Genomic DNA, 13187 nt, shown 5'->3' with positions numbered 1-13187 from the left:
CCCTTGGGCAAGGAAAAGCCGGACGACGGCGCAGAGGGGGCTGGCGGCGCGACCGGGGGCGGCGCCGGCACCGGCGCGGGTGCTGGCTGCGCCGGCGGGGGCGACGGCCGGGGCGACAGCCGCGGCAGCGGCCCGCTGGGCGCCTCGGCCGTCCCGCAGACGCGGGTGGGCAGGCCCATACTGTACTGCGGCGGCACCCCGCACTGCCCGAGCCACTGCGCGTTCCACCGCAGGTCGGCCGCGTTGCGGCTGAAGCGGCAGGCCCTGCCGCCGTCCGGCAGCGTGACGCTCGACCAGCGGACCCACCGCTGCCCGGGGCCGCAGCGGATGCCTCTGTAAAGTGCGCTGGAAGTGGACACGCCGCCGCACTTCACCGGCGAGTCGAGCTGCCCAGTGTACCCCCACAGCTGGTCGGCCGGGATGCAAGACTGCTGGCCGCTGCCGCCGCTGCTGCCGCGGCGCCCCACCAGCGACTCAGCGCAGAGCTGCGTGGGCAGCTGCTGCGCGACCGCCGGCGCGACGCCGCACGCGCCGAAGTTGGCCGCGTTGAAGCTGCCGCCGGGCGTGCGGGCGCGGTACTGAACGCAGCCGGCGACGAGCGTGCTGTTTGCCGCGTAAAAGGCGTACATGCCTATCCAGCTAGTGGCGGTCATGTAGGTGCCGCAGCGCTCCCCAAACCAGGCGACCTTTGTGACGCCTGGGATCCAGCAGCCGGGCCAGTTGATGCCGACCGGGTTGGCGACCGTGCCGGCCAGGAACGACGGCGCCGCGCACGAGGGGGCAGCTGCGAGGCGGGGTTGAGGGTGTGCAGGGGCGGGCGGTTGTGCGCAAGGATCCCTTGTGTGCGACAGTCGTATGCCAAAGTGGTAGAATTGCACGCACAGAACGCCATTGCCGGGTGGCACAATGGGTGCCACGTTGTGGGTCCCATATATTGCTGCAGCCGCTGCGCAGGCGGCTGGGCTGCATGGGTGCATCTCGCCACGCCCCGCACCACATGCCCCTCTCCGTCGCAAAGCGCCGTACCCCCCTCACCGGCCGCGTTGCTCAGCGCCACCGAGATGACCCTGTCCTCGATGACCGAGCTCACGCCCGCCGCCGCCGTCATCGCCCGCTTGACTTGCTTGCTGTCCAGCTGCTCTGACACGACCAGCACCGCCCCCAGCGGCGGCCGCCCGGCGAGGCGCCCCGCGGACCGCGCGCCCATCCCGCCAACCTCGGACGCGGCGACCTGGCTGCCGAGGACGTGCTCCACCTCGAACTTGCCGAACTCGGTGGCGGCGACGCTGGCGGCGCTCATGCGGCCGGAGGTCGCAGCAGCGCGCTTGGCCTTGCGGGCGGCGGTCGCGGCCACTGTGAAGACACGCCGCTGGACTCTGGGATCAGGAGCAAAACAGGCAAACATTTGTGTAAGGCCGACCGGCTCGTGGCGCAGCCTTATGTGCCGCATGGCGTAGTGGGGCGTCAGGTCCTTGGGGCCGGCGGGGGTATGACCGCGCAGGCTTTGCCATATTCGTGCACAGAATGTGCAACAGCATCAACGGTCGCAACACTCACCCTGCGATCGCGTCGGCGGTGCTGGCGTTCGGCGCAAAGGTGACGATGAAGCGCCCGGGGATGGGGTCGCCTGCGGTTTTGCTGCCTGTGGAGGGTTCGGCGCCGGCGGCGGCAGAGGGTGGGACTCGATCAGCACACATCGCAACCCAGGCGCAGTGCGGCGAAAACTTGTCGGAGGGCAGCCCCCTTCTGCACAATTTTCGGTCACCTCGGTCTCCCTGTGCCATGGCCCTTGGGTTGACGGACCCATGTGAACCTTGTATCACGCCATTCAACACGCACCTCGCACAAGTGCTCCGGGTGTAGGCCCCTGACCCGCTGCCGCAGCCGCCGCCACCACCACCATCGATTGCGCAGAGTACCCGGGCTCGGCGGCCGGTGCTGCCTCCGCCTCTGCGCCTGCAAGGTCATTGTCTGTTAGGGCATCCGCCTGCAGCGACGCTGGGCCCTGCGCCACCACAAACCCCGGATCAGCAAGCGGCTGACTGCCCCCTTGTGCGACAGGCGCGCCGCCCAAGCTCGCCAGCAGCGGCGGCGCGAGCTCGAACCCGTCGACGTCCAATATTTGAGAGCTGGTTGAGCATACTAAATATGCGATGGCTATCAGTAGGGCAAGCCATCGAGTCCTTCTCGCGGCGGGTTCAGCCGCTCGGCGAGGGCCCAGCATCGCACAGGGGAGACGGATGTGGACGCCTGAAGCCGTGACTGCGTGGTTGGAATAACTTATTGCTGTTGGATGGCGCACCCTGGGATGCGTTCGACCGACTCCTGGCCGCTTCGCAACTCACAACGCCGAGCTGACTGGGAACGGAGACCAACAGACCTCTTGAGGCAATAAAATTATGATGCAAATTACTGTGATTAAGCTCTCACAGGCGTCTGCCTGTGGAAGGTGCACACAGGTGGGTCCCGCGCGGGCGCCCGCTGCATGGTGCCGGGTGTGGGGTGTGAGCGGCCCAGATTGGATCCTTGAAGGGAACAGGTGTGTTGTATGCGTGTGAAGCCGATACTTGGATGATGTGCTGGACAGGTGGGAAAGGAATCCCACACCCAAAGCCAATGTGCCTTGACCGGTGCGTCGTACCCTGCTGACACAGCTGAGGTACGGCTTCCTGTTGTTTCTGGGTGGCTGTTGTTGGCGGCGCTGTACCACCAAGTCAGGTTCAAAGCCCACTTCATCAGAAGGACATCGTGCATGACGTCAAGAAAGCAGCGCGGTTGTTGCCAGGTTGTTGCACGATTACCAGGCGCAGCTGCCTTCGTCCCACGGGTGATCTCCTACCCGTGAGGTCGGCTGGAGGGAGACAACGGTAATAACTCAACCCGCTTAAGGCTTCACATTGCATTTTGTAGGGGATCGCGCTAGCGATAACCAGCTCACCAGATCGAGTCAGGCCGTCACTCACCCGCGCCTGTGCACATTCAATCGAGCGGCCTTGTATCGAGGGCTCGTATTTTGTTCAAATCAGTGTTTCAAAAACAACGCTTCAGACGAAGTCACCCACGGACAAACAGTCCCGTTCGCTGGTGACAAGGACAGTTCCCCCGCTACACGGTCCTGGCAACGATCGGAATGGGCCCTGCCGGGCAACGGCGGGTCCTTGCTGGGGCCTTCCTGCTGTTGCTGGCGGTCAACGGCGGCCACGCGCAGAACCCGGCGACCGCGACGCCACTCCCGGCCCAAGCAGCGCCAGGCGCGCAGCAGCAGGACTGTGACCAGAAGGCCGCGCCCGCCGCACCGGGGCCCGTTAAGGCCGTGATTGTCAATGACACCGCCGTGAACGTGCGTGGCCGGGGCGCCTTGGGCGGCCGGGGCGGGCGCAAATGATGCTGTTGAGGGTACACCTTCCGGGTCTCGTCACCCCCATGCATGCATTCCAGCTGCCCTCAGCTAAGACCCGCCCGGCTTCGCGCCGCCCGATCCCTGCCGTGGGCCCTTCTCAAATACCAAATCACCCATCATCGGCCGCTTTGCGGGCAGCCTCGCGGCCGTGAGCGCTGCCGCCGCTCACCGTGCACATCGCGGCACGTTCATGCGGCCGCCCCCGCCCACCCCCTCACACACTCGCACCTTCCCCCCGCCCGCTACCAGGTCCTCTGGCTCCCGCCAGAAGGCGGCGGCTGCGTCACGTCCTTCAAGGTATCCGCGAGGGCTGTGTCCGGCGGCGGCGCCGCGCCGGCGCCGCAGACCGTCAACGGCGGCCTCAGCGCCACCTTCGCCGGCCTCAAGTCGGGCGGCATCTATGAGTTCTCCGTCGCTCCCGCCGGCCCCGCCGGCGCGGGCCCCGCCGTGACCTCGCGCGCCGCGCTGCCGCCGGCGCAGCTGGACGCGGTGCCGGACGCGCCCGACGCGTTCGACGCCGTCGCGCTCAGCGACACGCGCGCCAACCTCTCGTGGGCGCGGCCGCCAGGGAACCCTAAGGTCGACTCCTACTCGATCACGGCGGTCCCGGCCAACGCCACAGGGTGCGCAGCTCTTACCGTTTTGCAATGACACGCTGCAGGCGTGGAAGCCTTGTCCCTCTTTTACGCGACTTTGACGTGGCAAACATATGGACGCCCCCCATGCGCCCCTGCGTGCTGCACCAGCCCCTCTGACGGACCGCTTTCTAACCGCGCCCAATCCCCCGCGCCCACATTGCCCACCGCCCGCCTTCCCCGCAGCTTCCCCCTGCCCAACGCCAAGAACCTGACGTTTACTGCCAAGGGGGACGCCAGATCGCTGGTTGCTGACGGCCTCGCGCCCAACAGCTACTATGTGTTCACCATCGTCTCCAAGTCGGCCCGCGGCACAAGCCCCGAGCCCGCAGTCTCTTTCCACAACACGCCCCCGCGCGGCGGCGCCATCCCCGCCGCGCCGAGGGGCGTGTCGGCGGCGCCGGCGGGCCAGGGCGCGGTGGCGCTGCAGTGGCAGGCGCCGGCCGGGTCTCAGCCTGATTACTACCAGCTCGGGTAAGGGGTTGGGGCTTGGGTGCAACATCAGGTGTTTTCACAGGAGGTTCACAGCAGGGCGCCAGCGGGTGCATGCGAGCAGGCTGCAAAGCAAGGATTCACTGACTTTGGTGTGCGATCTTTGAAGCGATGGTTCAACTGCCGCACACCCTGCTGGAGGGCACGCCACCTGGTATCCTGCAACGACCCCACCGCCCTGCAAACCCGCCAGGATCACCGAGGTGGATGCGTCCGGCAATCCGCTCAGCGAGACCAACACCATCCCCTACGCCAACACGTCGGCCCTCGTGCGCGACCTGACGCCGGGCTCCACCTACAAGGTGCGCACTCCTCAGCGCGGGCCGCTGTGATCACGCCTGCAGGTTGCGGGCTGCTGCTTCCCGTGTGTGTATGTGTGTGTGTGTGTGTGTGTGTGTATGTGGGGGGAGAGGGTGACTGCACAGCATTGGCTCAACTGGCGCGGCGACTGGCGCGGCGGCCGGGGGCCGCTGCCCGACCCCCTGTCCTCCGCGGCTCGCATCTGGATTCATCATTCGCATTTTATTCTGCCCTGCTCTTATCCACCTACCCCCTCACATGTTATCCGCCGACTCACATGTGACGTAACCCTGTCACACACATCACCCATCCCAATGACACAGTTCGACGTCCAGTCTTACTCGACGTCATTTGAGAGCGGCCGAAGCGCTGATTACCAGTACACCGTGCCGGCGACCTACCAGCCGCCCCCCAACGCGCCGCGCCTTCAGCCGCCGGGGCTCGCAGCCAGGATATATGGCAGCGACGTGGAGGTGCGCGCGTGCGCGCGTATGTGCTTTTGAGCCTGCGTTGGTGCATTTGTGCGCAAATGTGTCTAGCGGTGTGGAATTACTGCTGGCAGGTGGGCGTTCAAGCACGCGTGTGGGTGGGCGCAAAGTGTGTGCGTTTGCGTGGTAGGGAGGAATGCCGATTGGTTGCCCCCACCCACAGCCACGCGTTTTCGTGGGCGTCATCCATGCTTTCCTAACTACTCGTATCCGGGCAGTGGTCTCTCAGCGTGTCGCAACCCCTTGTGCCTAAGCAGCCGCGGACAGGCGTCACTCTAACCTTGAATCACTCTCCCCCCTCCTCGTTGAATCTGCAGCTGGTGTGGGAGCAGGTGTATGGCGCCCAGTACTACATTGTGACGACCTACGACGCCTACAGCGGCCGCTCCCTGGGCGTGCAGTACAGGGTTCAGGGCAACACCCTCGCCATCGCGGGGCTGCCTCTTGGAACAGACGTCGAGGTCGTGGTCCAGGTGCGCCGCCACACCCGCAGCTTCGTAGATGAGCGTTTCCATATTCTTGACTGGTTTGAACTTGTGAACTGAAAGTTGTTTTTCCGCCCTGGCTGCTCCTCCGCGCGCCCGGCCCAACCCCGACCGCCCTGCCGCGCCCGCGACGCAACAACCCACTGCAACCAACCCCGCAGGCCTTTGGCGCGGGCGGCTACGGGCCGCCGTCATCCATTGTCGTCGAACTGCCGGTGCCTGACTACTATTATCCCGCCACCTACAGCCCCTACTACGGCTACAACCCCTACCTGCCCTACTGGTACAGGTGGGCGCACGCGCTAGACCCTGAACGCAAACCGAACGCTCTCGTCGCGGGTTCCCGGCAGCCTCGCCCGGCTGGATCGGGTGCAAGGCACCCACGACTCGGCTCCCAGGGTTCTGAATTGATCCGTTTGAACCATCCATATGCCTGCAATGGCTGGTCTCTGCTGCTCGGCGGCATCGCGGCGACCGGGTGCCCCTCTCCCTGAAAAGCATGCTGCCAGCAGCAGAGCTCCAGCGTTCACCTGCCCCCTGCCTCTCTGCTGCTGACTGGCCCGCCCCCGCACCCCCAACGGCGCATAACGCCTCAAAATCCACAACCCTGAACCCTCCGCACAGCTCCTACTACCCAGTGGGTTGGTACAACGCCTTCTTTCCCCGGCGGACCGTCTTCTTTGGCGTCATCATCGTCATCAACCCCTTCAACAACTTCTGTGGGTCGCCGCGCTAGGATTTAGGGCTTGCGTTGAATTGGGGCTTAGGCTCTCAGCCACATCCGCCCCCGACGCCTGGGCCTAAGGGCGCATGGGCAGGCTGTTCGCTCGCCGACATCCTGGCAACGTCGCTGGTGTTGCTTGCTTGTTTGAGGGTGGGTGTGAAGCATGTCAGTCCTGCTCGCGTCAAGCTTGAGTGCGCAGCCTTGCGGCCTAACCCGACAGCGTGTCAACTTGTGCGATCTCGTACGCCGTCCCAGCCTTCGACGCGTTCTGACCCTTTGTGTTCGACCTCCGCCTTTCCCCTTGCACCCGCAGGGGGCCCTGGCTGGTGGTACCACCGCGCCCGCCCCATCGACCCCCTCTGGGCCATCCGCCCGAACCGCGGCATCCGGCAGCCCACCTGGCGCGGCGGCTGGGGCGGCAGCTGGAGCGGCAGCCGCTGGTTCGGCGGCGACAGCGACAGGCCCCGCGGCGGCAGCGGCGGTTTCGGCGGCCTGGGCGGTTTTGGAAGTGGGGGGATCCGGCCGGGCACGACACGGCCTAACAGGCCTGGGCGGCTCGACCTGCCGGGGCAGCGGCCGCCGCCGACGACCCCGCCCAAGCCCCTGCCAGACGTGATCAGGTGGGCGGGGCTCCTCGGCGGGCCGCAAACGCGCGGGCTCGAGAGCTGCCAATGTTCAGGCATGAGACGACCTGTGCATGCATGATCTTGTGCTTCGCTCAGCACCACACAAGGATTTGAAACTGTACGGCAGGCAGTTGAGGTTTGAAAAACCTGAATTGACAGCACAAATAGATTGCACAAACTCTCACATCTCGCTCTCCTGTGGCCACACGATGTGCTGACCACGCCCAGACCGACGCTGCCGTTGCCCGGTCGCTCGCCTGGAGCTACCAAGCCCGAGTTCTCGTCGCCCGCCCTGTCACCTGGGAGCACCAAGCCCGCAATTACGTCACCCGCGGTGTCACCTGGGAGCGCCAAGCCCGAGTTGACGTCACCCGCGGTGTCACCCGGGAGCACCAAGCCCGAGTTGACGTCACCTGCGGTGTCACCTGGGAGCACCAAGCCCGAGTTGACGTCACCCGCCGTTTCACCTGGGAGCACCAAGCCCGAGTTGACGTCACCCGCCGTGTCACCTGGGACCGCCAAGCCCGAGCCGTCGCCCGGCGGGGCGGCCGGCCCCACCAAGCCCGACGCATCACCCGCCGGGCCTGCTGGCCCCACCAAGCCCGACGCATCACCCGCCGGGCCTGCTGGCCCCACCAAGCCTGGAGCGTCACCCGCCGGGCCGGCTGGCCCCACCAAGCCCGGAGCGTCGCCCGCCGGGGCGGCTGCCCCCTCCACGCCTGAAGCGTCGCCCGCCACATCTACTGGAGGCAACAGGCCGGCCAGGGGGTCGCCTGCCGTGACATCTTCAGGCAACAGTGAGGCGCCTGGCAACTCCCAGCCCGGGGCGTCACCTGCGGCCCCGGCTGCGGCAACCAAGGGAGCCAGGGGATCGCCCGCCGTGACCCAGACAGGCGCCGACGCGACGACGCCCGCGAGCACAAAAGGCAATCCTCGCGGCAGGAACCCACCCGCCGGGCCTGGCCCACTGCAAAGCACGGCGCCGACCGCCACCGGCAATGGCGCTCCCACCGGCAACGGCGCTCCGACCGGCTCGGGCTCAAGCGCGCCGCTCGCAAGCGCGGCGCCGGCCGCTCCAGCCAGCGGCCGGCCCAGCCGGTCGCGCGACAACGGCCCCGCTGTTGCCGGCCCCGCCACCGGAGGCCCCGCGACCGCGAGCCCGGCCACTGGCGGCCCGACCGTCGCCGGCCCCGCCGCCACCACGGGCCCCGCCGCCGCCGGCCCGGCCGGCACGTCATCACCCCCCAGGCTGCGGCCCGCGCCCGGTGCGGTGGACGGCGCCCTACCAACCGCCCCCCGCGGGGCGTTGCCGTCGCAGGGCGCAGGCCCGACGGGCGGCGCGGGCGCCTTCCCGGGCCGCGCGCGCTCCTTCGGGCCAGCGCAGGGTGCAGCGCCGAGCACCACTGTGCCAAGCACTACCCAATCGACGCAACCTGCTGCACCCAGCACCTTCACCCGAGGCCAGCCGTCTTTCCCGAGCACCACTCGTGGCGGCTTCCCGGCAGCTTCCTCGGGGGGCTCCTCGTTCCCCAGCACGTCCTTCCCGTCTGCGCCCGCCGGGCGAGCCTCTTACCCTTCGCAGTTCTCACAGCAGGGGGCCGGCGCGCTGCCCGCCTACTCCCCCGCTTTCGCCGCCCCTGGCGGCGGCGGGCCTTTCGGCGGCGGCGGCGGCGTGAGCCGCTTCGGCGGCGGCGACGGCGGCGGGCTTGGCGGCGGCGGTGGCGGGCTCGGCGGCGGTGGTGGTGGTGGCGGTGGCGGGGGAGGTATTTTTGGCAACAGATTTGGGCGGCTGTGAAGTGTCTGCCAAGCAGTGATGTGGTCCGCATGCATGCCGGCGTTGCACTGACAGGCCGGCAGACCTGATATGCTGAGGGCGGCCTGCATGCAGCCTCTCCCCGCACAGGGTGCTCGGCCTTTGTCCTGTGATACCCTTTTGTCAAACCATCAACCTGTTGCTTGTGCATGTCCTCTGATTGGTGATTTGGGCGAGGCTTCCTGCAAGCTTTGAGGCTGGGTATTGTTCAACTGCATCCAGTTTTTGGTCAGGCCCTTGACACGCTGCACTCTTGCACATTGATTGGTGTCAGCATTTGTACCGGACTGCGCCTTGCAAACGGGCTGCACCTGGGTCCATGCCTGGATTTTGTGCATCATGCAACCGGAGTAAGGCCAGGATAAGGGGTTTGGCAAAAGGCTGCTCTGTTACATACCAGCTGTGTATACAAACGAAATCAGCCAGTGTGGTGCTCCTGGAGGTCATTAAAGCGAACACGGCTGCACTAAGTGTTGGGAATATGCCTGAATGCTCCACTACAAAGATCAAGCAGGCACTAGGCATTGTGGCACCCGAGCAATGCTGGTGACAATGTGTGCTCACTGCACACGCCTTGCTTCCCACCCATTAAACAACGGCGTTATCCTTACAATAAGTGTTCATGCAATGTAGATGGAGTCCTGTGAGCAGCTTCGTTCCCCTCGTCACTGAGCGGAGATAGCAACCTTGCCACCCCCGCGATGGCACTGTCTGCGCAGACAAGAAGCAAATGGGCTCTAAATACGGCGTTTAATGTGTTTGTGGCACTGTTACTGACGGAAACGGCACCCTCACATGCGCTGGCGCAACAGGCAAGTTTGCGCATGCGCTGCGCTGCACGCATGCACGGAGCTGCACGGAGTTCTAATAAGCAGTGTTGCTATATGCAATAGGGATCACAATTGCAGCTGGATCGCCTTGACATACCACGGAGCGGGCGCCATCCCGGCGCTGCTCAGTGAACCTGTGCACACCTGATTGCAGGCCGCGCCTGGGCAGCGCGCCGCCGAGCCGATCAAATGCGCTGACAGGGTGCCGGGGCCCCCCACAAGCGTCAAGGCTCTCGTGCTGAATGATACCGCCGTACAGGTGGGCTTGGCGGCAGAGGGATCTGGCAAAAGAGGGCTCCTGCGCCGCGACAAAGGCCCACAGCACCACCGATTGCCTGAGCATGGAGCGCAACGGTCACCGATGGCGAGCCAGCCACGCAGGGAATTTCGAGTCAATGGTGCTCACACTATCACATGCTGACCACCGCCCCGCTTTCAGGTCGTATTCCTGCCGCCGAACGACACCGCCTGCTTCGACACGTTTGCCGTGCAAGGCAAAGAGCTGGGAGGCAAAGGCACGGCCCTGCGCCGCCGCAGTGTCGAGGCGCTGTCCACCATATTCTCAGGCCTCGAAAAGGGGGCGATTTACCAGTTCGAGGTTGTCGCAAACAGCAAGACCAAGGGGGACGGCAAAGCCGTGCTTGCGCGCGCTGCGCTGCCGCCCTCGCTCCTGGACGCGCGCCCCGGCCCGCCTGAGCGCTTCCGCGCCGTCGCAGTCGGCGGCACGTCGGTGCGGGTGACCTGGGAACTTCCCGCGGGCAACCCGCGCCTGGACGGTTACATAATCAACGTGCGGGAGACGAACGAGACGGGCTGGCCGTTGCCCAATGCGCCGGCACCAATGGCCCTGCGAGCGGGGCCAAAGGACACTGCGGCTGTGGTGAAGGGCCTGGCCGCTGGCAGATTCTATGCATTCATTGCCCAGGTAAGCGCAGCAGCGCAATTAACTGACTGCAGCAGTGTCCAAATCCGGAGCCTAGCAGCTCAGGCGTGCGATCGGGGGGTCGGCCTGCGGGCATGCATTCAGCGGCGGGCGCGGCCGGGGGCATCAGCCCTCAGAGTCATCCCCCAGCGGAGCAAGCCGCCTGATGTTGAGCCGACCATCATCTACTTCCTCATCTTGCCTTGCCCCAAACACGATGTGTATCACCCACACCAGGCTGTCTCCAAGCGCTATGGCGACAGCGACCCGGCCTATGCATTCAGAGGGACCCCTGCCGGCGGCCAGGGCCCGCCCAGGGCGCCGCGCAACCTCGGGGCCCAGGCGGTTGGCAACGGCACAGTGGTCCTGCACTGGTGCGCGGGCCGTCCGGCTCGCCCGCCCAAAACCCCGCGTAGACCCGCGATCACCTCGCAGCCGGCTGGCGGCCACCGGGCACCAGCCAGCTCAATAACCTGTGCTGCTTGCTTTGGTGGCACCCTGGCCATTCAGCCCCCGCCTGGCATCCTCCCCGCTGCACCCCCCACAAATCTACCCCAAAATGGCAGAAATCCAGACCCGTTTGCGTGCGCCCCATCCTTGCTGTTGCCATCGACACAGGAACATGCCTGAGGGGAGTTCCCCTGACCTATTCATGATAAATATTACACAGGTGGGCTTGGGCTCACATCACACGCTCATAGGGTTGTCAAGCGTCGCTTCTTCATGGCAGTGAAGGACTCTTTAATCTCCTGCCTCCGGCTCCTCAAGCAGGAAGCTTCGCACCGTGCCCGTTTGCACAACAGCCTCCTTGGTCAGCTGCCAGCCGCAGCAGGTTGAGAGCCTGCGAAAGTGCTGCAGCAACACTCCTGCCATCCCCTAAACAGCGCCTCACCCCTTACAATCCACCCTATGCCCAGGTGGACCCCGCCAGCGGCCGGCCCCTCAGCGCCACCAACACAATCCCCTACCGCAACACCACCGCCGTAATCGGCGAACTCGTCGACGGCGCCTCCTACAAATTTGTCGTCCAGTCGCTGTCGGTTGCCTACGACGACGGCGCGTCATCCTCTCTGACATTCATGCTCCCTGACGCCGGCCGCGCGGTGCTGCCGGCCGGCGCGCCGCGGGCGGTGCAGGGGCTGGGGGCGGCGCCCCGGGGGCCGGGTGGGGCGCGCGTCACTTGGCAGCCGCCGGCGGGCGGCCCCAGGCCCGACGACTACCTTGTGCAGGTGCACCATGAGTTTTGGTACCCGCTACATTTTCTCTTTGGAACGATCTAGCAGAAGTGCACTGCGCAACTATACGGCATGCGAATGGCGCGCACTCAACCACCCAGTTTGCATTGAGTGCACCCCAGGACGTAGTCACTCGCCTTCAATGCAGCCACTGGCTCCCCTCCCCCTGTCAGGTGCATCAAAGTCTCCTCAAGATGGCTTTGATTCAACAGCCGACTCCCCCACCCCTCAAACAACACCTGCCTCCCGCAGGTGTCGGATCAGGGCACTGGCCGCCCCCTGGGCACGAGCTACGTGACATCATCATCTGAGTTTGGGCTGACTCGGCTGCCCTGTGGCAATCCTCTGGAGGTCATAGTGCAGGTGGGTGATTGGGCCCACTTCGGGTGCCGAGGGAAACAGGGGCAATTGTGGGTAAGGGGGGATTGGCTCGTCAGCAAAGATTGACCTTCATTGGTGCTGCAGTTTTGCTGCAAAGTTTGGGGCAGGTTCTGCTACTGCTTTGCAACGGAGCTGCGTTGAACAAGGTTGTGCAGGCCGGTCCTTTAACGACTATACCCGACACACTCACTCCATTTGCAGGCAATCATCGGCGGCCTGTGCTTTGGTCCCCCACAGGTCACCGTCCTCACGCTGCCTCCCCCGCCCCCAGTGGTGGTGGTGGTGGCGCCGCCTCCTCTCATTGTCAACACGTACATAATCGGCGGCCTGCCCTGCGCCTGGCCGCCGGTGATCCCTTTCTTCGATCCCTTTGTCTTCAGGTGCGTGTGCTGACAAGGGTGGCGGCGGTGCTGGGGGCAACAGGGCGGCGCATGTGTCCGCAGCGCTCACCAGTCCCCGCAGGGTTTTGCTGCGCTCTCGTGCCGCATTCCAAGTCTTGTCCGCCGTACCTTCTGCGAGGCTGAAATCGAACCCCAATCAATGCTGCGGATAGTATCAGCACCATCTCAAGTTGTGCATAATTGCTGCAGCTCTGCCGCTCACCCCGCCCTCGGCTGCGCCCCGCCCGTGCCTCTCCGAATCCGACGAGCAGCAACACGGGCTGGTGGGGCGGCGACCGCGGGTGGGGCGGCGGCGGCTGGGGCGGCGGCTGGGGCGGGGGAGACCTATGGTGGGGGGCCGACCTCCAAGTCAGCGCCGGCATTCAGTTTGGTGGCAACCTGGGCTTCGGCGGCGGCTTCGGCGGCGGCTTCGGCGGCGGCTTTGGCGGCGGCTTTGACGGCGGGTTCAGCGCGGC

At 65.7% G+C, this 13187-nt stretch overlaps 3 protein-coding genes across 3 annotated transcripts in view; 2 read left to right on the top strand and 1 right to left on the bottom strand.

Annotated features, from left to right (window-relative positions):
• MNEG_4929 (alkaline serine proteinase) overlaps positions 1–1903 on the bottom strand; it is a gene marked incomplete at both ends in the record, with an annotated part of 3979 nt that extends 2076 nt beyond the window's left edge. The window contains 4 exons of the mRNA XM_014046594.1: positions 182–784; positions 1036–1376; positions 1558–1642; positions 1840–1903. Of these exons, the coding sequence (XP_013902048.1) occupies positions 182–784; positions 1036–1376; positions 1558–1642; positions 1840–1903 (1093 nt within the window). The remainder of the gene's footprint in view (positions 1–181; positions 785–1035; positions 1377–1557; positions 1643–1839) is intronic.
• Positions 1904–3130: 1227 nt separating this feature from the next.
• Positions 3131–6536, top strand: MNEG_4928 (hypothetical protein; the record flags this gene model as incomplete). Its single annotated transcript, XM_014046593.1, has 8 exons — positions 3131–3340; positions 3650–4023; positions 4222–4509; positions 4721–4829; positions 5151–5300; positions 5633–5788; positions 5962–6089; positions 6425–6536. The coding sequence occupies 8 exons, from the start codon at positions 3131–3133 to the stop codon at positions 6534–6536; spliced, it is 1527 nt and encodes a 508-aa protein (XP_013902047.1).
• A 3049-nt stretch (positions 6537–9585) lies between these two features.
• Positions 9586–12711, top strand: MNEG_4927 (hypothetical protein; the record flags this gene model as incomplete). The annotated part of the gene is made up of 7 exons (XM_014046592.1): positions 9586–9606; positions 10233–10718; positions 10953–11089; positions 11334–11385; positions 11633–11944; positions 12203–12313; positions 12533–12711. Coding segments are annotated over 7 exons (1298 nt in total), but the record flags the coding sequence as incomplete, so codon positions are not given.
• Between the last annotated feature and the right edge of the window lie 476 nt (positions 12712–13187).

This window comes from Monoraphidium neglectum (assembly GCF_000611645.1).
Source record: "Monoraphidium neglectum strain SAG 48.87 unplaced genomic scaffold scaffold00709, whole genome shotgun sequence".
Taxonomy (NCBI): domain Eukaryota; kingdom Viridiplantae; phylum Chlorophyta; class Chlorophyceae; order Sphaeropleales; family Selenastraceae; genus Monoraphidium; species Monoraphidium neglectum.
Note: the sequence above shows the minus strand (reverse complement) of the source record. Positions and strands in the feature narration are given on the sequence as shown.